At 39.1% G+C, this 24686-nt stretch overlaps 1 protein-coding gene across 3 annotated transcripts in view; it reads left to right on the plus strand.

Annotated features, from left to right (window-relative positions):
* Positions 1-874: 874 nt before the first annotated feature.
* The window catches only part of CNTNAP4 (contactin associated protein family member 4), a 256666-nt gene continuing 232854 nt past the window's right edge, over positions 875-24686 (plus strand). The window contains exon 1 of one of the 3 annotated variants that reach the window (XM_040443180.1): positions 875-1233. In XM_040443180.1, coding sequence (XP_040299114.1) covers positions 1149-1233 — 85 coding nt within the window. In that variant the 5' untranslated portion in view covers positions 875-1148. The remainder of the gene's footprint in view (positions 1234-24686) is intronic. The other 2 variants (XM_040443179.1, XM_040443178.1) reach the window with 2 other exon arrangements.

Consider the following 24686-nt stretch of genomic DNA (forward strand, 5'->3'; position numbering starts at 1 on the left):
AGTAATTTTTCTGTGGCTGATGGTCTTCTGAATTCAAGTTTATTCCTCCCTCCTTTAGAGCATTTGAATTACATCTTTACATTGTTTAGGCTTGGGGTGTGTGTGTGTGTGTGTGTGTGTGTGCGCGCGCATGTGTGTGTGTGGGGGGGGTTCCCTTCTTTAGTATCCCAGCATTTTTCACTTCAGGCCTTTGGGGAATTGTTATTAAAGAATTTGTAGGATGCAGCTGTCTATTCACAGCACGATGCGTTCATCAAAATAAATCCATCCAAAGCGCTCAGTTTGTGGATTTGTCCTCCTGATGCACTAAAATAAGAAATGTTAATTTCTCGCAGACTATTACCAGATGATTCTAAATATCTGCCAAACAGGAATGTCTGTTTCCTTCTGAGGAATTTCCATAATAAAATCCTGGCACCATAGCTGAGGAGGATAGTTTTATATAAACAGAGAAAAACAGCAGCGAGTATTTTCCCCGAGCACAGTTTTAGCTACAGTTTACCAATACTGCTTAGTTATTTCTGTCTTCTTTTATGCTTTTGTTTTGAAACATAATGCAGTTTTACCTGGATGCCCTCCCGGATATTTACGATTGTGCTCGGTGTGTTGACTGGCTTCGCTAAAGGCAAGACCTCCAGAAAATCTGGAGGCTTCGCCTTCTCGCCCCTTCCCCCACCCACACTTCCAGAGGGGAGAAAGGGTTAAGGACTGTTGGAGAAGAGCGGGGCGGGGAGGGAGCCCCGAGGAGGCCTCGGAGCAGCAGGCCTCGTCTGCAGGTGCAGCTTCCATCAGCGGCTCGGCGCGCGGTGGGTTCTGAGCGCCGCTGTGAATTCGGAGGAGGGACCGCGGCCACGGTCGGGGACCGCCGCGGCGAGGAGTGGGCGTGGCCTGGTCGGTGTGGATGCTTGTTCGGAAAGATGCTGGGTGCTTTTCAGTGAAGAGCCAGGGCTGTGTGGGGGGAGCGTGTATGTCTGTGTGTGTGTGTGTGTGTGTATGTGTGTGTGTGTATGAGACAGAGAGAGAGAGAGAGAGAAAGAGAGTGAGAGAGAGAAAGGAGGGAGAGCCACTGAGAGACCCAGAGGTGCTGAAGACCCAGACGGCGCGGAGAGCCACTCACGATCTTTTGGGGGAGCCCAGTAAATGTGAACATGGGGTCTGTCGCCGGAGCTGTCCTCAAGACGCTACTTCTGTTATCTACTCAAAATTGGAACAGGGTTATAGCTGGGAATTCCTGTAAGTATACAGCAAATGATTTAAAACTTGCAGTGGTGGTGGTGGGGGGGGGCTGTCTGCGAAACTTTAATTCTGTTGTTTTTATGATTATTTTTTGCAACTGGAATTGCTGCAAAGCATATTGCTATAAATGAAGCCTCACTTAAAAATCCTGCGAATGTGACTTGCTTTACACATGTCTTTCTTCCTGGTCTGGTCAAAATATGCAAAGTGTCATTTCTTTTTTTTTTGTCCAGGAGCAGACTCTTATCCTCTCATCTTTGAATATTCATTGAATAAAGCTCAAGTTCTAGTAAAACATTAAATTAGCATCTTAACCAGGGAATCGCCTGTGAATGTCTTCATTTCTTCCTTTTTAAGGATTACTGAATTTTATTGGAATTATGTCTAACAGGAAAACAACTGGCAGACTTCACATTATGCTGCATTAGCTTAGGTTTCTGAAGTTTGCATTGGCAGACTGCATCTTTAAAATGATGCCAGGCTGATAACTGAAATGCACTGCAGAATTCAGGAGCAAAATTGGTGGAGGTGAACCTCAGTATTAAGAATTGTGCCCTCACTCCGTATAGAATGAGATTTGAGTACTCTTGAAAGAGGGGGCTTGATTCCTACAGTTTGCTTAAAGGAAAAACATTCAGGTGCTTTGTCAGAAGTATTAATTGTTAAAAGTATTATTTGTAACTTTATACATTTGTGATTGAATATTCTAAGTTATTTGATTCAGAGAAGATTTATTAAGACTTTATTTCTTGTTTAAGTATCATCTGAAATAATTTGGCCGAAGTCCCTTCATCCACTTTTTGTTGGAGATAGAAAAAGTTTTAAAAGTTATATTTGGCCTAAATCTCTAAATGGGAGAATTTCTATATCCTCCATGAATGATAAGTAAGCTCTGCAAATTCAACTTTTTACCTCTTTCTCTGATTTAAAAAGAAAAGCTCAATTGCTTTTCCAGAAAGGGCTATGAGGCCTGTTCAGGAATTTATGCTGCTGCTGTATAACCAGGGTTACGTTTAGGGGATACGAACAAGCCAGTAATCAGGCATTTGCTATGGCACATCCCTTGACGACACTGAAGCACTTTGATGTGGGGAAAACATAATAAATGGCCCACCTGGCACAGGCCAAATGTCCCTTTACACTGTGTGGCTACTGTGATGTCAGGTTTCCATGCAGTATTAGCTCATTTAATGGTATGGTGTATCTATCTCTCTGCAAGAGGAGAACATCCCTCAGATGGCTGTCCTGTGTTTCAGATTCAGTTATAATTTGGTTGTATAAGAATTCCATGAGACCAGAAAATTTGCATGTTTTCACCTAGTCACAGTCTTCGAATGCTGTCATGGTAGCATTTGACAAGCGTTGTAGTAGACAAAGGGTAACACGACAGACACGCAGACCCCTGCACACAAAGTTTTGCAGAGAAGGCAGAAGTAATTCATCGTCCAACTACAGAAGTTCAACAAAAAAGGAAGGCACTAGAGGTCACTCTTACAATGTGAAGCACATCACTTGAAGCATCCTTCCCTTCAGGAAAGCAGAGCTGGAAGTCTGGCCTAGACACAGTCCTGTCTTTCCAAGACACTGCCTGCGTTTGGGTTTATAATGTGTGAGTGCGATTGATACTTGTTTTATTGATGGTTGTTTATGTTTGTTTTCTTGAAATCCAGTAAAAGGCACATCGACATGAAATAGCTTTCTTTTTGTAACGCATCTTTTAGTGTGTTTACTGAATACATCTCAGAGGAGCTGCTGAGACTTGAGGAGAGCAGGAAATTCAGGGGTGCTTAGCTTTGGCTGAGCCTCCGGCTGACACTTAAAATTCCAACTCCGGTTCTGTATTTTCTCAGCTTTCGTTTGTTCACGAAGTGGTTTAATGCTCTTCTAAGTATTTGAAAAACTTAAAGAACCTATAGAATTTTAAATTATTATGAATTCTTTAAATATTAAAGTTGGAGTTCTTGCTTACCATATATATTGAGTTGACAGTCCTTAAAGTGTCAAAAATGCAGTAAGTGCCCTCATATAATTAACATTGCATCTAGTAATTTCTTGCTAATGTCACCTAGGTGGTATGATTTGCAGCAATATATATAAGAGAAAAATTCATTGCCTAATTTTTATTTTATTCTTTAATAGGTTTTTTTGTGTGTTTGTTTTTGGGGTTTTTTTGGTTTTTGTTTTTGTTTTTGGGTTTTTTTTGTAAGGAAGCAAGGTCTACTTACTACATAGGAGCTTCGTATCTTTTGTCTTGTTTAGAAGAACAAGTGTATATGTTTCCCAGCAAGGTTGGGTTCAGTGTATGGACAAGTGACCATCAACCAGCATAAACATTTTGAAAGTGTTAAAATAACTCCAGTAATTCTTCTGGACAAGACTTTGTGTTAAAACATGAATCAATCTCGGATACCAATATTAAAGTCAGGGAGAACTGAATATAAATAAAGAAAATTAAAGGTCGGTCTCCCAGGTGAATACAAAGACTTTCTCCCTTTATTTACAGCCGATTCACCAGGAGCAAATCTGTTATTCACTGAGTCAGCCCAAAACTATCCCGGGCTGCCAATGTGTAAGTTTTCATGGGACAGCACTCTGTAAACCAGGCACATAGATGCCCTTTAATTTGAATGTTAGATGGTCTAGTTAATCAACAGGGTGACTTTACATCAGAAGGGTTCTGTGCAGACACACACAAATATACATGTATGTATGTCTACGTGTATGCGCATGTGTATATATGTGTATAAATCTGTAAAAAACCACCGGCCCCATGTGTTCACACATATTTGGTGGCTCCGCTTACTCCTCTCACCTGTCTAAAGATGAAGTAGGTTGAATGGACCACGTTCTTTGCCTACTAGCGCCCTACTTGGCACTTCAAAAGCAGTGAATCAGCCCCAGGTCTTTCCTCTATGTTCTGGTCAAGACAGATTTGTGACTGTATTGAGGTGTTCTTTCTTGAAAGTTTAGAGACGGATCCTGGTGGAAGGGCTTGCTGTTTCATACGTTGCACAGGCTGTTGGTTTCTTCACTTGCTACTAAGAGACATGCACTGAGAAGGAAGACCTCTGTTTTCATAATTGTTCTTATGGACTCATAGTTTCTTGCTGAACCCTAAGATGTTTTGGGGGGAGAAGCTGACTCACCACAAAAGAAGGAATGGGTGTATATACTAAGGCAAGTAAGAGTCCTGTTGTTATTTTTACTCTTGCAGATCATGTGATGAAGGCTTTCTGACCTCCTCCCCAGCCTTACTTTGAAAATATTTAATGCTCACCAAGTAGCTTATGAATAACTTAATTAGAAGTTAAGTTCTTTCTTTTATCTAATTGAAAAAAAAGGCTTATCTGATACCTACCCTAAGGGAAGCCTGGGAAGGATATGTTGAAATCAGCAATAGGTGAAGGTAATTCCTTGAGCAGATGATCACTTTTGTGGGCTTTGGGATGCTGTGTGAATGCAACTGGACAGATTCCCAAATTGTTCAAACTCCACCTTGTGATTCTTTCTCAAAGCTTCCTTCTTTTTCCTCCTTCTCCCAAGAATTTCTTTCCATGGCAAAAAAATAACTAGACTGTAACAGTGAAGTACTAATAAAATATGATTACATGACACAATGCATAAATTGCTGAGCTTTGGACATAGAAGTGAGCATGCGCTTTGGCTTCCTTTTCTAGCAATGATACTAGTTTGTTTTCACCAGCTTGGTACATTCTCCCTACTTCTGATTGTAGGCATCCCCAGTAATTTCTAATAAGGGCAGCCTCCACCTCCGGGGATAACGCAGCTCACAGCTAACATGGGATCAAAAGTAGGACTTCCACATGAAACATAGTGCTTACTCTAAGTGATAAACATCATTGTCTCCTGAACTTAATTGCAGAATTTGTATCAGATACAAACAGTTCCTTTAGGGGACCCAATCTCGGTATCAAGATGGAATTAATTTACCTCTTCAGTGAAAACAAATTAATAGAATTGCATAATATCAATTGTCAGATAACGTAATAATATTTAGCTCAGAGGTTGGCGAGATATGGCCCAGTGGCCAAATACAGCCCGGCCCGCTGCCTTGTTTCGTAGAGCCTGTGAGCTAAGGGTGGTTTTTATATTTTTAAATGTTTGGAAAAAATTAAAAGCAGAGTTCTTTGTGGTCCAAAAAAGTTACATGAAATTTCAATTTCAGTCATCCATTCCTCTCATTACTAGACCCGTATGGCAAAAATTTGTACTCCATTATTGTTACATTTTGCATTTTATCAATAAAATGTTCTTAAAATTGATGTCCCTCTCTTTCTATAAAGACCTACATGATATTCTTTATTATCTGGCCTTTTATAGATAAAGTTCATTGACACTTAATTTAAGTAACATACAAAATAATGGTGAGACATGGGTCGTATATACATTATAGCTCTGTGATAAAATTCAGTCTTAATTATTTAGCACAGAAATATGTACTTGTGGAATCATGGTACTGAAAGTAATGCTAGTATTACCAGGAACTATTAAAGAGGAGACCTGCAGATTAGTATCTTCCTCGTGTGTTTCTTCTTCAAGACTTTCTCATTCAGAAATCTGTTATTTCTGAATAACATACAGGTATGAATTACTTGCAACTCTTTGTAAAGCTTCAGCATCTTAGATATTTTAAATGAACATTCTGTTGTTATTTTATACTTTCATGAGTGTAAATTATCCCATTCCATACTAATCAGAAACTTGCGCTTGGAATCACTGATTGTATGAGGGAGATGATGTTACTGGAAGAGTGTTCTTGTCCCTATGACTTTTACAGTAGCAGCTTCCTACAAATTTTGAAATTGGCAAACTTGCTAGAATAAATTAAAAAATAGATTTTCATTTAAGTACTCCCCACTGAGAATTCATAATAATTAAGCAGGTGCCTTTTACCTACTCATGCCAACATAATTAATTTTTATGTAAATGTCTTGTCCATTTGGAGTTGTATTTACTTTTAGTTTCCAAGAACTGCTCATTGGCCTCATTTTATTTACATTACCGTTTAATGTTTTTTTTTTTCAGTTAAAAATTTGATGGAGCCTAACATTTTACAAATTCTTTTCACTCTAATTCCATTGTGACATTTTTTTCCAAAGTAAGTAGCCATATGTTAAAATACTTTATTTTTCGTAATTTTGTTTTTAATGGCTCAGCTTTAATGAAGAGTCCTGTCTTACCACCCAAAGACCAGTTTCCAAATCAAAGACAACCAAGGACAGTCTCACAGAGCTCCCTCCAATGTGACTTACTCTGGGTGTCAGCAAGAACTTAGGTGGAGCGCATGACTGCTGTGAAATGATTATGAGGGACAGTGACACTATCATTACATGGCTGTGAATTTTTTCATAGTAGAGTATCAGTCTTGCTCCATAATTATCCATTTTTCTCCATTTGATCCCGTATTTAGAATTTGAGTTACTTTTACCTCAGATAAATCAATATTAGGGCCTTAATATTATCAACTAATGAATTCCACGACCTTTCGGTTGCCAGCTAGTCAGTTTACCTAAGTCCTCCATTCTCCTTTTAAAATCTCCACCTTTCCTCCCTGGTGATTAAAAGTTCACAGACTGACCCAGCCCCTGAAAACAGTAGGAGGAGTTATGAAAGCTTATCCAACATTGTTATATACATCCCAGATATGTATAATTAGGTTGGTAGTGAATATCTCTGGTGAAATATTAAATAATGCAGGCTTTGATCTAATTTTTTTCAGTGGGCTGCTATTTCAATTCTTGCCTAGCTTATTTTTTAAAAATTTTTATTGATTCAGAAATTTTAGCCTCCATTACTTATTTAGTGTTTATCTAGAATTAGTGCTGTTTTTCAAGACAATGAGTATGATAGGGAAGAGGAGACCTCTGGCAGAATATTTGCACAGAATAGGAGATGTTTCAAGAATTCGCTGCATTCATGAGGTGAAATGAGCTGTGTTGGTGGTGGTGGTGATGGTGGAGTGAATTCTCAGAGAATATGTGGATAATTGTTTGAAGGGCGCTTTCAATTATGGACTTTTAAAAATACTCTTTAACAAACCAAGCTTTAAAAACAGGTCTTGAATTGTAGGATAAAATGCTAAGGTCACTTAAAAGAAAAGATCTAAGAAAGAGAAATAAATGCCCTGAACTAAGTGAGGACAAAAATTAGGGAGCTTTAGGAGACCCTATGATTATCACTGAAAGTCCTTCTAAAAGAATGAACTCATTGAAAAGCCTCACTTAACTAGAGATACTTAAATGAAATAATTTAGTCTGGAGATGTATGTTGTAATTTGAAGGCTTTGAGGGTTTTTTCTTAAAAACAGACTTAAAAATTTCTTGAGAAATAATAGTTTAACCATAACTCTAAATGACAGTAAATTGCATTTCTAAATAACAGAAGTATCATTGACCATTGGATTATCTTCTTGACTGCTTTTTTAGGGGGAAACTGATGTCTGAGGTTGCAACATTTACATTTTTTCCATGGGCTCTAAGGCTAGCTATCCACCTGTGTGCCTCAGTTAGGTACACATGTATGTGTGTATGCATATATGTATTTTTTTATTTGACTTCTCCAACCAGCTTTCCTTGTTTTTTAAACTGTGAATTTCAACCTTCCCCAATGCTGACTGCTCCAGAGTCCATTTGGTACAGACCAAATCTGATATGCTCCTGCACAAGTAAAGATATTTTTGTTTCCTAATTGATTTCTGGAGGGTAAAGTTTTTGTCCAAATGTCTTTTGCTGAAGTATTCACATACATGGTACCTGAAACTACAGTGTTATGGAAACGTAAAGAATGTACATGTAAAGTGCATTTCAACTTCTCATTATTCCTTCAGTTCTCTTGAGGAAAATTGGTATATGAAGAGGAAGTGTATGTGTTTGCTTTGGTTTTGTTTTTTTCCCCTCCCCATGGATTTTTGTCATGGTTCATGGAAAAGTGGTACGCTGGTAATAAAATCAGAGACATAGCATAACAGGAGGTAAAATTGGGTCTGTTTATATTACAGTTAATGAGTCATTCCATTGTAATAATTGGGAAAGTGAGTGAAGCTTGAAAACATTTGACATTTTAAGTAGTTTAAAATTAGTAACTATAAAAGTTTTTAATGCCATAAGTATTTAATAGAGCAGTGATGAAATTTACCTCTAAGCTTTTTAAATCACAAAGGAAAAAAATGGTATGATACGTATCAGTTGGCTATAGCTCTAATTACTTTTTTTATTAAGTACTTCTCATTACTTGGCAGTGCTCTAGAATAAGATATTATGTGCTTCTAAATCATAAAAGGCATATTTGTTTCTGTGACCATATTTTCCCCCACTGGCAATTATGGTACTTACAACTGAGGTCATAGGTTGGTATTAGTTTAGAAACAGCATGAATATATAAATTCACCTGCCTTCCTAAATTGCATTTATCGTATAGTTTCAAAGCAAACTGTAACTTTTAATTTTATTACTTGATTTCCTCTGCAGTTATAACCTATATATGGAGATTTTTTAAAATGCCCTTTAAATAAGGGCACTGATAAACTCTTTTTGGAATTGGTTGCAAACCTTAGAGTTGGTAGATACCTGGATGATATTGAATAGATGTCTTAGCTGAAGGACCCACACCTGAGAGCACCATGGTTTCCTGTCAACATGACCTTTGCTCTGTCAGACTCAAGAGAGAGATTTTTGGGAAAATTTGAGAAAGTGAAATTTCTCTCTGGGCTAATAATTGTGCCCTAAGGGGTGTGTGTGTGTGTGTGTGTGTGTGTGTGTGTGTGTGTGTGTACTTAGATCTTCAGGACATCTTTAGTTTTCAAAGATATTGTTATGTGTTTGTCTTTTAAAATATATTGATCAGTAGATAGCCAAACAGAAAGAAGGAGCTAAATTGAAAATGGCCTGTAAGGGAAATGAGTTGCTGAGATGAAATTGTCAGTGCGTGTGTGTGTGTGTGCGCGCGCACATGCATGTGAGTGTGCACGCATGTGTGCTCACGTGCTTATCTTGGTAGATACTCTTGGTGGGAATTGGGGAATGGTTCATATTGGTGGAGAAATGGAAAACATTGCCCCTGAGTGGCACATTTTTAACTAAGTAATGTTGGAGTATAGAATAGGATTCTTTCTTTGTTGCTACCATACCAGAATAATCTCTGGTATAGTTTTAAAACTGTATGTGGGATTAAAAATTAGCAAGAGGTCTTTCTGGATTTAACTTCACCTCATCCCAAACAGAGGGGCAATGTTGCTCTTTTGTGATCCCACAGTGCTTTATTTTCTAGGATATGACATGGAGAACTCACAGACTCGAACACTTAACTTCTAGCTGGTCCCGCGTTGCTAGTCTTTCTGAACATGACAACGAAGGCAGAAAATGGCTGGAGAGATTTTGGCTTAAATGCCAGTAGATAAATTGAAGCAGAATGTAACTCTCGAAGACAGTGCAGTAAAGTGACACTGGTGCCAAGAGAAGGGCATTATAAACAAAGTTTAACATTGTTCACATCAAGCAGTGTGGAGGTTCCTCAGAAAATTAAAAATAGACCTACCCTATGACCCAGCAATAGCACTGCTAGGAATTTATCCAAGGGATACAGGAGTACTGATGCATAGGGGCACTTGGACCCCAATGTTCATAGCAGCACTCTCAACAATAGCCAAATTATGGAAAGAGCCTAAATGTCCATCAACTGATGAATGGATAAAGAAATTGTGGTTTATATACACAATGGAATACTACGTGGCAATGAGAAAAAATGAAATCTGGCCTTTCGTAGCAACGTGGATGGAACTGGAGAGTGTGATGCTAAGTGAAATAAGCCATACAGAGAAAGACAGATACCATATGGTTTCACTCTTATGTGGATCTTGAGAAACTTACAGGAACCCATGGGGGAGGGGAAGGAAAAAAAAAAAAAAAAGGTTAGAGTGGGAGAGAGCCAAAGCATAAGAGACTGTTAAAAACTGAGAACAAACTGAGGGTTGATGGGGGGTGGGAGGGAGGGGAGGGTGGGTGATGGGTATTGAGGAGGGCACCTTTTGGGATGAGCACTGGGTGTTGTATGGAAACCAATTTGACAATAAATTTCATATATTAAAAAAAAAACATTGTTCACATCATTCACTTTTATCTCTCGATTTTGGCTGATTTTAAACAAAAAGAATCCATCTCTAAGACGGGAAGCTCCGTGAAAGCTTAGCAATCCTCTTAATTAAGGATTTATAATACATATTTACATTTGCCATATTTTGGATGTTTAGGACTTAATTAAAAGAACACTGCTGAAATAAAAACAATTCTATCTTAAGTGGTGGCGAGGGAATTCTGTGCGAGGTTATAAAGCTGCTCAGATAGGCTCTTTTGTTCCACTGTGTATATGATTTCTGTGCTTATTTGAAGTGTTGTGCTTTAACATGGAGTCTGTATTATAATCCTGTTAAGAAAACGTCAGGCACCTGTGAAATGTCATAACACAATCTTTTAAGGATCATAAGATGTGTAGCCTTTTCTTAAACAAAAGAGAGGATGATTTGGGAAAGGAAGTAGGCTACATTTAAGAAAGCAAAGAGCAAACAATGAAGGTAACATTTGGTTTCTTAAACTCATAGCATCCTATAGGACCTAATCACAAAACAGAACGTGGTGAAATAAAGTATCTCATATCAAATATCTATTAGAGAAATGGAAAAAGTGGGCTAATAAAATATGAGGTAGAATTTTAGGTACTAAGAATAAAATGATGATCATCATAATTTGCTATGCTTGACATATAAAACTGAGCCATTTAGTGGTGTGGCCTTGTAAATGACCACATTCATTTCTTGAAAGCCTTGCTGTGTGCTTGCCTATGGAATGGTTTCTCTACGCACACGTGCGTGCCTGCGTGTGTGTGTGTGTGTGTGTGCGTGTGTGTGTGTGTGTAGTTGCAACATGAAACAGATTAGCATGAAAAGAATGTATGTAGTATTAGTAATCAGTGAAACATTCTCCAGAGAAGATGCTGGCAGTTCTCTGATTTTCTGAATTAGCAAAATTGAGCCTTGATCATTTTCCTTTTTCCTTCTCCTGGATTTGAGGATGATCTGGCTGTGGCATCTGTCATCTTACAGATTGCCAGGGTTGATTTGGCTGGTAGGACCAGCGCAGCAGCTGTCTCCTTCTTTCCTCATGACTTCCTGGGACTTCAGTTCCTTCCGTTCCACATCATGCATGATTTTTAAATACTACACATATTATTGTATTTTTAAGGAAGCCTGCCATAATACATTGATATCTTTAATCAATTTTAAGGTTTTATCGAAAAAGAAAGTAACTCCTGCCTTGTAGCACTATCTCATTGCTAGGTGTTTCCAACAGTAAGTTCAGCCTTATTAGCACAGCAAATATCTTTGTCTTCTGTATTCGTCGATTGTTCCGTGTTCCTCTGTCTCAGCTGCTGTGTCTCTACCACAGGGCTGCCCCTCCCCATGTCCTCTGGCCTTTATGACCTGGCCTTTACATCTGCTGTTCCCTTTGCCTGATGGCCATCAACCACTTCTCTCTAAATCCTCCTGAAAAACGTCTACCTAAAGCAAACCCGACTTTCTTCCTCAGTGGAGTCTTCCCTGATCAAACCATCTCAACTGTCACCATCTTGGCAGATGCCCCGTAGCACCTTGCGTGCTCACCTATTCCTGCCCTGATCACAGACTCTCAAAGTGTGTTTTTAGAGAATATGTCTCCTTTACAAAATGGTGAAATCTTTGAAAGGCGAAGGTATTATTTTAATCATTTCTGTGTCTGCAACACCTGGCACGGTGCCTGGAGAAAAGAGGATATTCGGTAAATGTGAAAAGAATACACCAAAAGGTGACTTATCTAGATTTTTTTCACTTGAAACGCCAAAAAGAGAGGAGATGAACAGAATCAGGGTAAGCTGGAGCAATGTGTGTTTTTTAAAGATAAGATGTATTTTGGGGCCTCTGGTGGCTCAGTCGGTTAGGCATCTGACTTCAGCTCAGGTCATGATCTCACGATTAGTAGGTTTGAGCCCCATTTCAGGCTCAGAGCAGAGCCTGGAGCCTGCTTCGGATTCTGTGTCTCCCTCTCTCTCTACCCCTCCCCTGCTCGTGCTCTGTCTCTCTCACTCAAAAATAAATAAACATTAAAAAAATTTCTTTAAAAAGATTACTTAACATTTTTATTTAGGAGACCATGTATTTTTCCTTTAAAAAAAAACCATTTTTGCCTTTGTATTTATCTCTGGTATATTTCATTTAGCTAGGCTGAGTACTTGATTCTCGTGTGTCATAATCCGCTAGAATGAATATCATCACAGCCAACCAGTTCTTACTGGCTCTCGCTATCTCTATCTTCCCCTCCCCACCCCCTTTCATATTATAATTTGATAGGCCACTGTCTCACATCATGTTTGGACTAAGGACTCAGTGGACAGGCAAACACAAAACACATCATGAGTATAAAGTTCGAAGCGCGCCTGTCGCTGTCCGGGTCATCCTTGCGCCTCCCCATCTCTGCAGCACCTGCCAGTGATCTCCTCCAGTTTGGAAGTTGTACTACAAAGTTGTTTTTGCATTCCAGAAAGAAATCTTCAACTTCTTCATCTATCTTGGACTTCAGTTTCTTTATGTTGGCTTGTATTTTACATTTTCCCATTTGAAGACTTTTTTCCTTTACGGAGGGTAGAAGAAAAGTAAAATTAGTTCTCTGTTTTTAATATGAAATTTATTGTCAATGTTTATAGCAGCACTTTTAACAATAGCCAAATTGTGGAAAGAGCCTAAATGTCCATCACCTGATGAATGGATAAATAAATTGTGGTTTATATACACAATGGAATACTATGTGGCAATGAGAAAGAATGAAATATGGCCCTTTGTAGCAACATGGATGGAACTGGAGAGTGTGACGCTAAGTGAAATAAGTCATGCAGAGAAAGACAGATACCATATGTTTTCACTCTTATGTGGATCCTGAGAAACTTAACAGAGGACTATGGGGGAGGGGAAGGAAAAAAAAGGGTTAGAGATGGAGGAAGCCAAAATATAAGAGACTCTTAAAAACTGAGAATAAACTGAGGGTTGATGGGGGGGTGGGAGGAAGGGGAGGGTGGGTGATGGGCATTGAGGAAGGCACCTGTTGGGATGAGCACTGGGTGTTGTATGGAAACCAATTTGACAATAAATTTCATATTTAAAAAAAAAAGAAATTGTGGTTTATATACACAGTGGAGTACTACGTGGCAATGAGAAAGAATGAAATATGGCCTTTTGTAGTTCTCTATTTTTTTTAACTTTATATCATTAACTTTATAAAGAGTGTAACCGCTGCTTCCTTTGTCTTCTCTTCCCTACATAAGCAAAACTTCATTGCCTTTACCTATTTTTACAAGTGCTCATGAATTCTGGGCTTTTATTTTCCTCTTTGAATTGTATGCGTATTCTTTTTGTTAATTTCCTGTAAATATTCATCACTCTTTTTAGATTCCCTTCATGTTTCTTACTCTTCACTGTGTACCTTTAGGATTGTCATTGCCGGAATTCTAGAGTTTATAGCTTCTTGCATATGTTGACCTATGTTATTATTAATATTGACAAATATTCCTTTTGTGTGGCACTCTGTGGACTCTAAGGTGGTGGAGGCAGACATTATTAACATTATTTACAAACTAGGAAATGGAAATTTAGGACGTACTTCCAAAGCCATGAGTAAGGGCGAGGAGAGCTAAGGCTTGGACTTGATTTCCATGATGCCAAATCTATTGCTCTTTGAAATGGAATACACTCATATTCTCTCTGAGCCTTTGGAATCACCTCCCCTGAATAAGAGGACCCCACATGTGCTTGGTCTCAAGCTTCCCTCTCTGACATAAGTTATAAGGCATCATGCTTACTTTCTTTGCAAGGATTCTGTTACTTGTATTTTATTAACAAGTTCTTCTTTACTCTTCAGAGTGACGTGTCAAGCATCACTTGGTGTATACACCTGTAAAATCCTCTGAATGTCCATTGACTCCCCTTGCTCCTTGGTACCAAAGACCTACCCACTCAGTTAAGTTCCTTCTTTGAGTCACCAATCCCAAGAACAGGTTATAAGGGACTAAAAATGCTCCAATTGCCAAGAAAAAACAACTCCTTTCTGCAAGATGGTGACACTGTGTGACCCAGGCATTCTGCCAGTATTGTTTCTTTCTCACTTAACCCCTCTCCTTCCCCATTCCCTTCTCTATTCCCTTTGGGTATTGTATCAGTATGCAAAGCCCGCCATAACAAATAGCACAGACTGGGAGGCTTAGACAACAGAAAGTTATTTTCTCGTAGTTCTAGAGGTTGGGACTCAAAGTGCCAGCAGGGTTTCTGGTGAGGACTTTCTTCCTGGCTTGCAGATGGCCACCTTCATACTATGTCCTCACATGAACACCCAGTGCTCATCCCATTTCCGCTGGGTGTGTGATCAGTCAGAGAGACGTCTGGTGTCTCTTCCTCTTCTTGTAAGGACACCAGTCACATCCCACTAGGGGGGCCTGGCCCTTGAAAGGCCCTACTTTTATGATTTCAGTTAACCTTAATTATCTCCTTAAAGGCTTTGTCTCCAAATAGAGTCATATTGAGGGTTAAGGCTCCAATATATGAATATTGAGGCAGGGGGGCACAATTCAGTCCATAATGAATGTTCTCCCTGCCTCAACTGCCTGAATAAAATGAATCTTCTCTTGATATTTGGGAGAATTTTTGAAAGTTCAGCAGCAGATATGTTGTTTTTACTGATCGAAACTTAGGTGAGTGAAGTCGTCTTCCAGTTGAATCCCTCCTCAGTGGCATTGCTAGGATGACACCCAAGGTACTCATCTATTACTCCTCCTGCCTGGTTGCCATGGGTGCTAGCTCCCACTGCCCTGTCTCTTCAACGTTTCTTTCCTTTTATCGACACCTGGTGCTCTCCACCTGTCTGCCTGAGAGTTTCTCATATCCTCTAGAGGAACTCATCTTCATGACACCAAGAATGCCTTCCTATAATATCACAGTGGTTTTTTAGCTTTGAAGCAAGTCATTTTCTTTGTGTGCACTATTCTGTTATAAATTTTCCTTCCACCAAGTCTTAGAGATAATACAGGATGATAATTTACTTCCCTTTATCAAAATCACATCTTTATCTGTCACCCACCCTGCCATGTCTTACATCACAATTTTTTTTTAAGTTTTGTTTTTTAAAAATGTTTGTTTATTTTGAGAGAGAGAGAGAGTGAGCACTAGTGGGAGAGGGGCAGAGAGAGAGGGAGAGAGAGAACCCCAAGCAGGCTCTGCACTGTCAGCACAGAGCCTGACATAGGACTTGAACCCACGAACCTGTGAGATCATGGCCTTGACCGAAACCAAGAGTTAGTTGCTTAGCCAACTGAACCACCTAGGTGCCCTATCACAAATAGTATTTTATCCCTCTCCAAATTACTTTCTCCTCTGTGTTACCAAGCTCCAGTTGTGTTGTGATTCGCTCTATGCGTTTCTCATGTCCCCTTATCAAAAGTTGATTTTGCAGGTTGTTTTCTTTGGCACTTTTCTGCTTTTTATTTGCACATCTCAGAGCACACAGATTCTCCCTTTTCTTCCTGTGATCCTTGTATGTCTAGCCACAAACAAACAAGACATAAATAAAATGAAAAAACAACCATGATTCTAATAACTTCCTTAAATTCAATTTAAAATTTGTCTAATTTTAAATTTGTAGAATGCCCTCTAGTATTGGGAACTGGAACAGATGTTTGCCATACATTATTTCGCTCAATCTTAACACAGCATCTGTTCGCACCCAGTCTTTCCTCTTATGGGTGTTTTTCCATCCTCTCCAGTGCATTTCTCTTGTGGCTAAATAGTCTTTGTATTTATCTTTTCTAATGGTTCATAATAATCTATCAAGTGGATGTGCTCTTATTTAAACATTCCTCTATTTTGAACCAATTGATTGTTCATTGATTTATTTGTAAATTCTCCTAGTCTCCCAGTATCTGCTTGTCCTGGTATATGGTGATCTTCAGATTCCTCATAGTATCTTAAGCCATTTGCAAGCATCAAGGTCATGAAGGGTTCCATGTCTTTGTCCCCTTCGTCTGGCAAGAAAATCTGAATTTCTTTTGGAAGGAGAAATTTAAAGCAGTAGCTGTCTTACACCCTTCCCTTTCCTGCTCAAGGATTTATAACACTTGAAGATGGTTCAGTGTCTCTTCTAGCAGTATCATTTGTTCAAGCGTGGATCAGAGGAGGTGGGTAGAGATTGCCATGTCTGACACATCTCAGAAGCACATCTGTCACCCTGCAGGAAACCCGCTCACTCATCAGTTGGTCCTGTCAGCTCTACACAGCGCTGTCTCTTCTCTGCAGCAGCCCAGCAACATTGCCGATCCCCCCTACATGTGTCCCTCTCAGGAGCTCCATGCCCCAGCCTCTGATGGGCTGCTGCAAACACTGCTTTTTGGTTGTCCCCATGAGCCTCATGTTTTCTCCAAAAGGCATGAGTCATTATTTATGGCAAGAGCCCCTTAAATGCCGTATCACTCTTCCCTTGGTACTGATTTTGGTAATCCTTCTGCTGTCGTAAGAGTTTTGTCTTCCTTTTTAAAAAACCTTATGATTTCTTTCATCTTTTTGAGAAAAATTTCAACATCTCATGAAAACAGACTAGTATTCCTCAATATTTTTATTCCCTCCAAAGTCAAGGAAAGCAACCCAAATTTAATGAAGATCAAAATGAAAAAGAAAACATTTCAGATTTACAATTTTGAACGAGAGCTGTTTCCATTGCTAAATCAACACCTGTGCTACTTGAGATTCTCTCCCAGAGAGTGGAAAGGATTCTGTGAAATATCAGATATGTCTTTGAGTGGGGTTCCTCATTAATCCCAACCCATTTATAAAAAAGAACAGTATCAGAAGCATTAAGGGCACTTTGTGCTTCCCTCTTTCTCTATTGACCCCTATTCATCTAGCCCAGTTCTTTGTATAGTTATGCCTGAGGCTCTTAAAATTTCCTTCTTCCCTTGTATAAGCAATACCCTACGTCTTTAAAGATCTGCCCTATCAAGCAAAGCAATGAGACTTCCATTTTAATACTGTTTCCTTTGATGACAATATTGACAAGATGCTTGCTAGTTCCTTCATCTTCTTGATGACACAAGTGAAAAATATTAAGGGAAAATGATTTCATCGGGCTTTAGTTAATTAGTCTAAAATGAATTTCTTATTAATTTGTATAATAAATTTGTTGGGTGGACTTCTGTGACTCTGCAGTTAAGGCAGTCTCTCACAAAGTACACCTTCGTAGTTTTATAGCTTGGAACTAATAGGATATTGTTGAAAATAAATGTATTTAATCACATATTTCATATGCTTGGCAAAATACCAGATGAAATACTACAAGCAAATGTTTCAACTTAGAGTTGAAATTTATTTCTTCTCCTGGAATGAACTATTTTTGTTTTTAGTTAAAAGACAAAATTGATGCCCAGAACCAATGGAGCGTTTGAAACTGAGAGTTGTGATAAGTTTTGTACTTTACATTCAATGGATGTTTCCTTTTTTCTTTTATTTTGTATTTTGTATTTTATTATTTTTTAATATGAAATTTATTGTCAGATTGGTTTCCATACAACACCCAGTGCTCATCCCAACTGGTGCCTCAATGGATGTTTCTTAAGCTATACATTCTTCTAAATGCAAAAGGTGCAAGCAGACTAAGTCCCTGCCTGTCTGCCCAGTTGCCATTTCAAAGGTTCTGTTTTTCCTTCTTTCTTTCTTTCTTTCTTTCTTTCTTTCTTTCTTTCTTTCTTTCTTTCTTTCTTTCCTTGCTGGGCATTCAGCAGTTTCGTTTTATTTTATTTTATTTTATTTTATTTTATTTTATTTTATTTTATTTCATTTCATTTTATTTTATTTTATTTATTATCTTTTTAAATACAATTTATTTAAAAATTGGCTCATATACAGTGTGTAAAGTGTGCTCTTGGTTTTTGAGGTAGATACCCATGGTTCCTTGCTTACATACAGCACCCAGTGCTCATCCCAACAGGTGCCCTCCTTAATGCCCATCACCCATTTTCCTCTCTCCCCCATGCTCCCATCAAGCCTCAGATTGTTCTCTGTATTTAAGAGTCTCTGATGGTTTGTCTCCCTCCCTCTCTGTTTGTAACTATTTTGCCCCCTTCCCTTCCTCCATGGTTCTGCTTATTTCTAAACAAGCTTCCAATGAGATGTACAGAAAAACAAATATCAGAGTTACCCTAGAGTTTCTGGATTTTGGAGGTTGGGTAAGCAAATTATCCATCCATCCACTGAAACTCTCAAAGAGCTACCTGTGAGTTTCTTGTTGTAGTCAGGGTAGGGGCATAAAATCAGAAATCCCTGCGTTCAGAGAACCAAAACCAAATGGGGAAGACAGAAAGACATGCCTTACAGTCACTAATAAAAGGCAGGCTGTGACACACACTCCATTTCAATCTAGATTCCTGGAGTAATGACATTCTGATTTATTTGGTAAACTCTTGTTGACCATGTGCTTCCTCTCATGTCCTTTAAAAATCAATAAATGACCAGTAATACTACTAGAATTGATATGAGTTTTTGTATTTTTCACCAACTTTGAGTGGATAGTTCAGAAATTTATCCCCACGAATTACACTGGATGAATGTGGTCCATGTTAAATGAACTCTGAAATTGTATGCTTTGGGATCCTGGTTATTTTTCAGTTGGCACTGATGATTCAGAGGATTATGCTTAAGGAAGAAATACTAGTTAAATATATTATAAAAATTCTTGGTGAAATAATGTTTACAATCCCTAGATATATTTGATTTCATACAATTATTCTTCACTGGATTACATGATTCTTCCTTCCATCTGTTAAAGCCTTCCTCACCCTTGTAATTTCTGAGGCCTCTTGGGGTTTCAACACACTCTACTCATTTTATTCATTTATTCACTCAACAAATATTAGCGTGTTACCTATCATTACACGTCTTCAGCATCAGTGGTTTTGAAATGTTAAAATGGTCACAATCAGTAACTTCTTGCTAACAATTTGAGAATGGAAGTTTTGGCTTCCAGGTATGTCAGCCTTTGAAATCGTATTTTATGCCTAAGGTTTTGCTTTCCTGTACAACAAAACGTACAGTATTGTTCAGGGTGCTGATAGGGTGACCGGTGTCATTACAGACCACATGCTCATTGCTGTTTTGGCTTCAAGCTCAGCTTTGCCACTTTCTGGTCCTATCGAAAAGCACAGCACAGTGTGAGAGGCAAGGCATTTGGGTTGTTCTAGGCAGAGCTCCAGAGAAAGCTGTTTCTTGAAGGATGAATAGGAGAACCAGGAGGCAGAGAAGGGAGAGGCGCATTCCAGTCAGAATGAGCCCCACGAAAGCATGGAGCCTCTGAATGCGCCACACATAGTCCAGAAGGACTGAGGGCGAGGAGTGGTAGCAGATAAAGCTAAAGGCACAGTCGTGAAGCAGGCAGGTCATGGGAGGCCCTACGTATTTGATCTCTATGGGTCATCTTAATATTATAAGTGGTTACGTGCACACACATATGTGACATTGATTAGATTTGTGTTTTGTAAAGGTAAAACTCCTGGGCTCTGAAGGATAGGAATGCTGAGGGAAAGGCAAGGCAATGGGATCTAACCTGGAAATATAGAAAGCAGATATTTAGCTGATAAATTAACTCATGTAAGAAGCAATAAGAGCTACAGAATAACCCAGATAGTGACAACGGCGATAAGGAGCAGGCAACAGACTTTTTCCATGAGAGCATGTAAGACTGACAAAATGTCATGACTCACTGAAAACAGAGATACATCAGAGCGCAGAGAGGTCAATCCAGCTCGCTGCTTTCACTTTTGTTTTATTATTAATGTGTTTACATTCCAAGAAGGATAATACGCTATTCCTGTGTAGCTGCTTTCTTCCTGATTAACGAATGTTAAGTGCCTTCATATTGGTTTCTTTTTTTTTCTTCCATTCTCTTCTCCAACCTGCCTACAAAGGATCATATTTAAATTTGCTTGAGATTGTGTGTGATTATGTATAATGCAATATTTTACAAAGATTCATGCCATGGTGACATATTGAGTAAAATCTTTCTGAGATAAGGCTCATCCAAAATACTTTCTTGTGTCACACATGGTTGCATTTTAATGAAGTCTTTTACTTCTGGAAGGAACAAGAATATATCCTGAATTGAAGGTTTCATGGAGTATTCTTCTTCCCTGTGACTGATGACTATGATGTTTTCTTGTCTCCCTCTCAAATATCTACCCCTACCCCAGCCACTTGGCTTAAACAGTAGAGACTCAAGACTTGCCTCTAATGACAAAAGGCTGAATTCCTATAGTTGGTTTGCTTAAATACTTTGGGACAAATACATTCTGGGCTGAAGTATCTACCACTTAATGTGTGTGTAAAAAGAGGATGCAGATAAAATAGAATAGCAAAAGTTGATTAAAATTTTACCATGTTCTCTTCAAGTTATGTTCAGTTTAATTAAACATTTACCCAGTGCTTGCCCTGTTGAAGTGCATGCTAGAGAACAGGCATACAAAGATGGATAGACTCTGTTCTCAGAATAGAAGAGAGGGGAGAGAGAGAAGAAGAAGAAAAAAAAAAAAAAGAAATGATGCAGCTCATTAAATGTTAATGGTACCAATTTTGGATATGCCACATCATTTTGAACCCACTTCTTTTGCTATATCTAAGGATTCAGAGGCCAAAGGTGAATTCTGTTGAATTGTTGACTATATTCGATATCCCAAACATTGGGAGTAGCCGAAATAACCGCCCCTCTAGTTCTCCAGTATGTTCTGTGGTGTTATGCAGTCTTGTGAGATTTAAAAATATGACAGGAAGCATTAGAGACTTTGAGTTTCCCTCTAATGTCAGCTATTACATTTTTAAACTATGTCCCTCTACCTGTCCAGCTATGAAGAAAAACCCAGAAGGTTTTTACTCAAAAAAGTTGTAAAGAAATAACCTTTACTAATGTATAAGTGAACACACAGGATTTACTAAGAATAAGAAGGAAACTTCTCTTTTGAAAAGTGTTTTAATATTCGAACATCCAAATTTCAAGTCCAACAAAACCAGCAACTGGTCTTTGGAAACCTGTTTCAACTGATGATCCTGTTTATCTAACAATTCTTGGTCATTCAGATTTCACCATTTGTAATACACTATTATTTAAATTTTGCTTGAAAGCAGAAAATACATCTACAAAATTCTAATAGGTAGGAGTGTGCCCTACCAATATAAATGATCTACATTGCAAACAACTTGAGTTATTGAATGGACTATAATAAAAGATGATTATTTATATTTATTCAACCACAATACTATATATGATTTATTATGTTGTAGCTCTAAAAAATAAAAAAGGACCTGTTCTTCCAGATGTGCATATTATGAGTTAGTTAACAATGGAAATTAAATCCTTAGTACTAAAGAACGAGCTAGGAAGCTTATAGGAAGATCCTGATTCCTGTCCATCACTTAAACTTCCCTCAATTTAATTGACATGTATCTTTTTAGGCTATAAAATAGTTGGTTGTCATCTCTTAAATTTGTCAGCATTTGCTAAACAAAAGGAAGCCCCCAAATTTAGGATCAATCCATTGATTGATCGATCATTAGATAAGCTTTCACCCAGTTAATGGTTATATGTAAATCCTCCAGCATGCTGTTTTCAGGCCACTTTACCCAAGCACTCCAAACAACTTGCCCTTTACGATTTTGTTTGGCATTTGCAAGACATAAAAATGTCTGTTTTAAATATTTCTTTAAAAGTATTATTTACACTGCAAGGCCTGATAAATCAGATACTAACCTAGAAGCCAGAAATCATGTCTGCTGTTCTGTCCCCTCATCTTTGTATCAGATGCCTCATCTTTTTCTGATAATCCACAATCAGAAAACCTACGAGATGCTTTTCTCTGCTACCTGCCCCCCTCTATTTGAGTAGTTACAAATTAGTGGTTCTTCATCTTTCAGTGTCTTTGCATCTACCTTTTTCATTTTACTCCCACAGCCAGAAGCACGGGGCCTTTCCAACTGCACCTTGGGGTTGAACAGTTAGACCGGGACAAGAAACATGTGAACATAGAATTTCAATGTATTAATTACTGTGCAAGAGGCTTACATGGGGTGCCATGAGGACAAGGAGGACATTTGAGCGTGAGGCTCAATGGCTCCTGCAGGAGATTACAAGATGTTGGTCTTGGAGCAGCACAGAGCAGTGACCCTGAAAGGAACTGCTCATTCAATCAAAATATAATGGTCTCGGAGCATTCATATGAAGGGTTGATGGGATGGGGGGAAGCAGAATTGAAGATAAGTTTAGAATGAATGTTCTGGGTTTTGTAGAGGGCAATTAGGTTATTTAGGTTACCCCATTCATGTGGGGGGGGGGGTAGGGTGGGAGGAGGGGCAGTGCTAGAAACAGCAAGAACCTCGATGCTAGCCTCAACTTTCAATCTCTCACTGACCCATTCAAAGGAGGAACATGGAGATTTGGAGCACAGCGAAGCAAGGCTTTAATCAACGTTCTTGCAAAAGCGGGTGTCTGATGGACAGGCACACTCGGGGGCAGTTACAGCAGACAGTTTATCTCCTAGCATGCACGTCCCTCCCGATTCCTCATTGGCTGAGTTACAGCCTTACCCACACATCGCCTATACCCATGTAAGGCAAAAAAGTAGTCTGATTGGAACAAATGTACATTTCCTGAGGTGACACAGAGACCTGCAGTCCCTCGTTTGTATTTTGGCGCTTGCTCATTGCATAGCCCTCAAAAATAAGTCCGTGAAATGGAGAGGGGAAGAAGAACCAGGAAGTGAAGTGTCCAAGAGTTTAGGACTCCATTGTGGGGGGTGGGGGGACTCCGTTTTAGGTTGTAAACCTACTGTTAACTAGACAGCACAGCTTTTATTTGGTATTTCTGAAAATGAATCATCTCCCTTACTTCTCAGAATCTCCAAGTGGAGAAATTCATTAGATTGTGAAATTCAGGCAGAAAGCCAGTGAGTGGAGTGACCACATCCTGGAAGCGATGGTGGCTGCAGCCATATAAAGCTCTCCAAGGGCTCAACTGCCCACAGGGATACTGGCCAACTGGGATGCAAGCCATCTCCAGGAGAACCACACTTTTGTAGGTTTTTTGATATGCAGACCCTTGGGATCTCTTTAACCAAGCAAAGGAGTGGAACAAAAACCTGGTAGAGATTTTTAATTTCATTTATTACAGTGTTTTATCTTCAAAAAGTCAAATAAGCCAACTTTTTGCAGGTGATGTCTGGAGTATCTCTGATGTACATTTAAAGAAATGTCACGGCACAGGCTGTGTTCCATTGTCTGTTATATAAAGAACCTCACCTATCCCGGGTCGTGTCCACTTAGGACAACGTATTCAGTGTAGTTGCTCAAGGAACTCTTTCACAGTTCAGGCAATGTAGTGGGAGAGCTCTTTTGGTAGCATGATGTAGTCATTCAAAGTGAAGGCGTTGAGGGGTGCCTCAATGGCTCAGTCGGTTAAGCGTCCGACTCTTGATTTTGGCTCAGGTCATGATCTCATGGTTTGCACTGACAAGCAGAGCCTGCTGGGGATTCTCTCTCTCTGCCCATCCCCTGCTGGCATGCTCTCTCTCTCTCTTTCTCTCAATCTCTGTCTCAAAGTAAAGGTGTTGAATGGAAAGAAATAATAAGCCCAAAGCCTTTAGCAGGAAATTTAGATTCTTTGGCCTTCAAATCACATCTAGAAAATGGAGATAATATTTTCCTCACAGGGTTCTTGTAAGGATTTAATGTGGCTGAGACACAGCATGCAATACACGTAACTATTACTGTTCTTAGCATATTTCTCTAGAAGGCTCCAGTTAAAATGTCATTGATACACTGGCGTGGATCAGTTCATCCTACGAATGCCTTAGCTGCTTAGTAGATTAGAAGCAGTAGATGAGATGCTATGAAATATGCCAGGGAAGTACCTGAGTGATGGGTCAAGGAGAAGAGGTCTTTTATATTGAAGAGGTGAGGATGTGAACAAGTAAACAAATACTGGGTCAACTCGGCAGCATTTTTAGGAACTAACATGAAAGCGATAACTTCTATACCTGAAAACAAGGTAAAAACTATACATTATTCTAATTCCAGAGACGTGTGAGTAGAAGTATGTAAGCAATTAGCATTTAAAAAGAAAGATTTTGGGGCGCCTGGGTGGCGCAGTCGGTTAAGCGTCCGACTTCAGCCAGGTCACGATCTTGCGGTCCGTGAGTTCGAGCCCCGCGTCAGGCTCTGGGCTGATGGCTCGGAGACTGGAGCCTGTTTCTGATTCTGTGTCTCCCTCTCTCTCTGCCCCTCCCCCGTTCATGCTCTGTCTCTCTCTGTTCCAAAAATAAATAAACTTTGAAAAAAA

The sequence above is a fragment of the Herpailurus yagouaroundi genome, unplaced genomic scaffold (genome assembly GCF_014898765.1).
Source record: "Herpailurus yagouaroundi ecotype Mexico unplaced genomic scaffold, PumYag 190, whole genome shotgun sequence".
In the NCBI taxonomy this organism is placed as follows: Eukaryota; Metazoa; Chordata; class Mammalia; order Carnivora; family Felidae; genus Herpailurus; species Herpailurus yagouaroundi.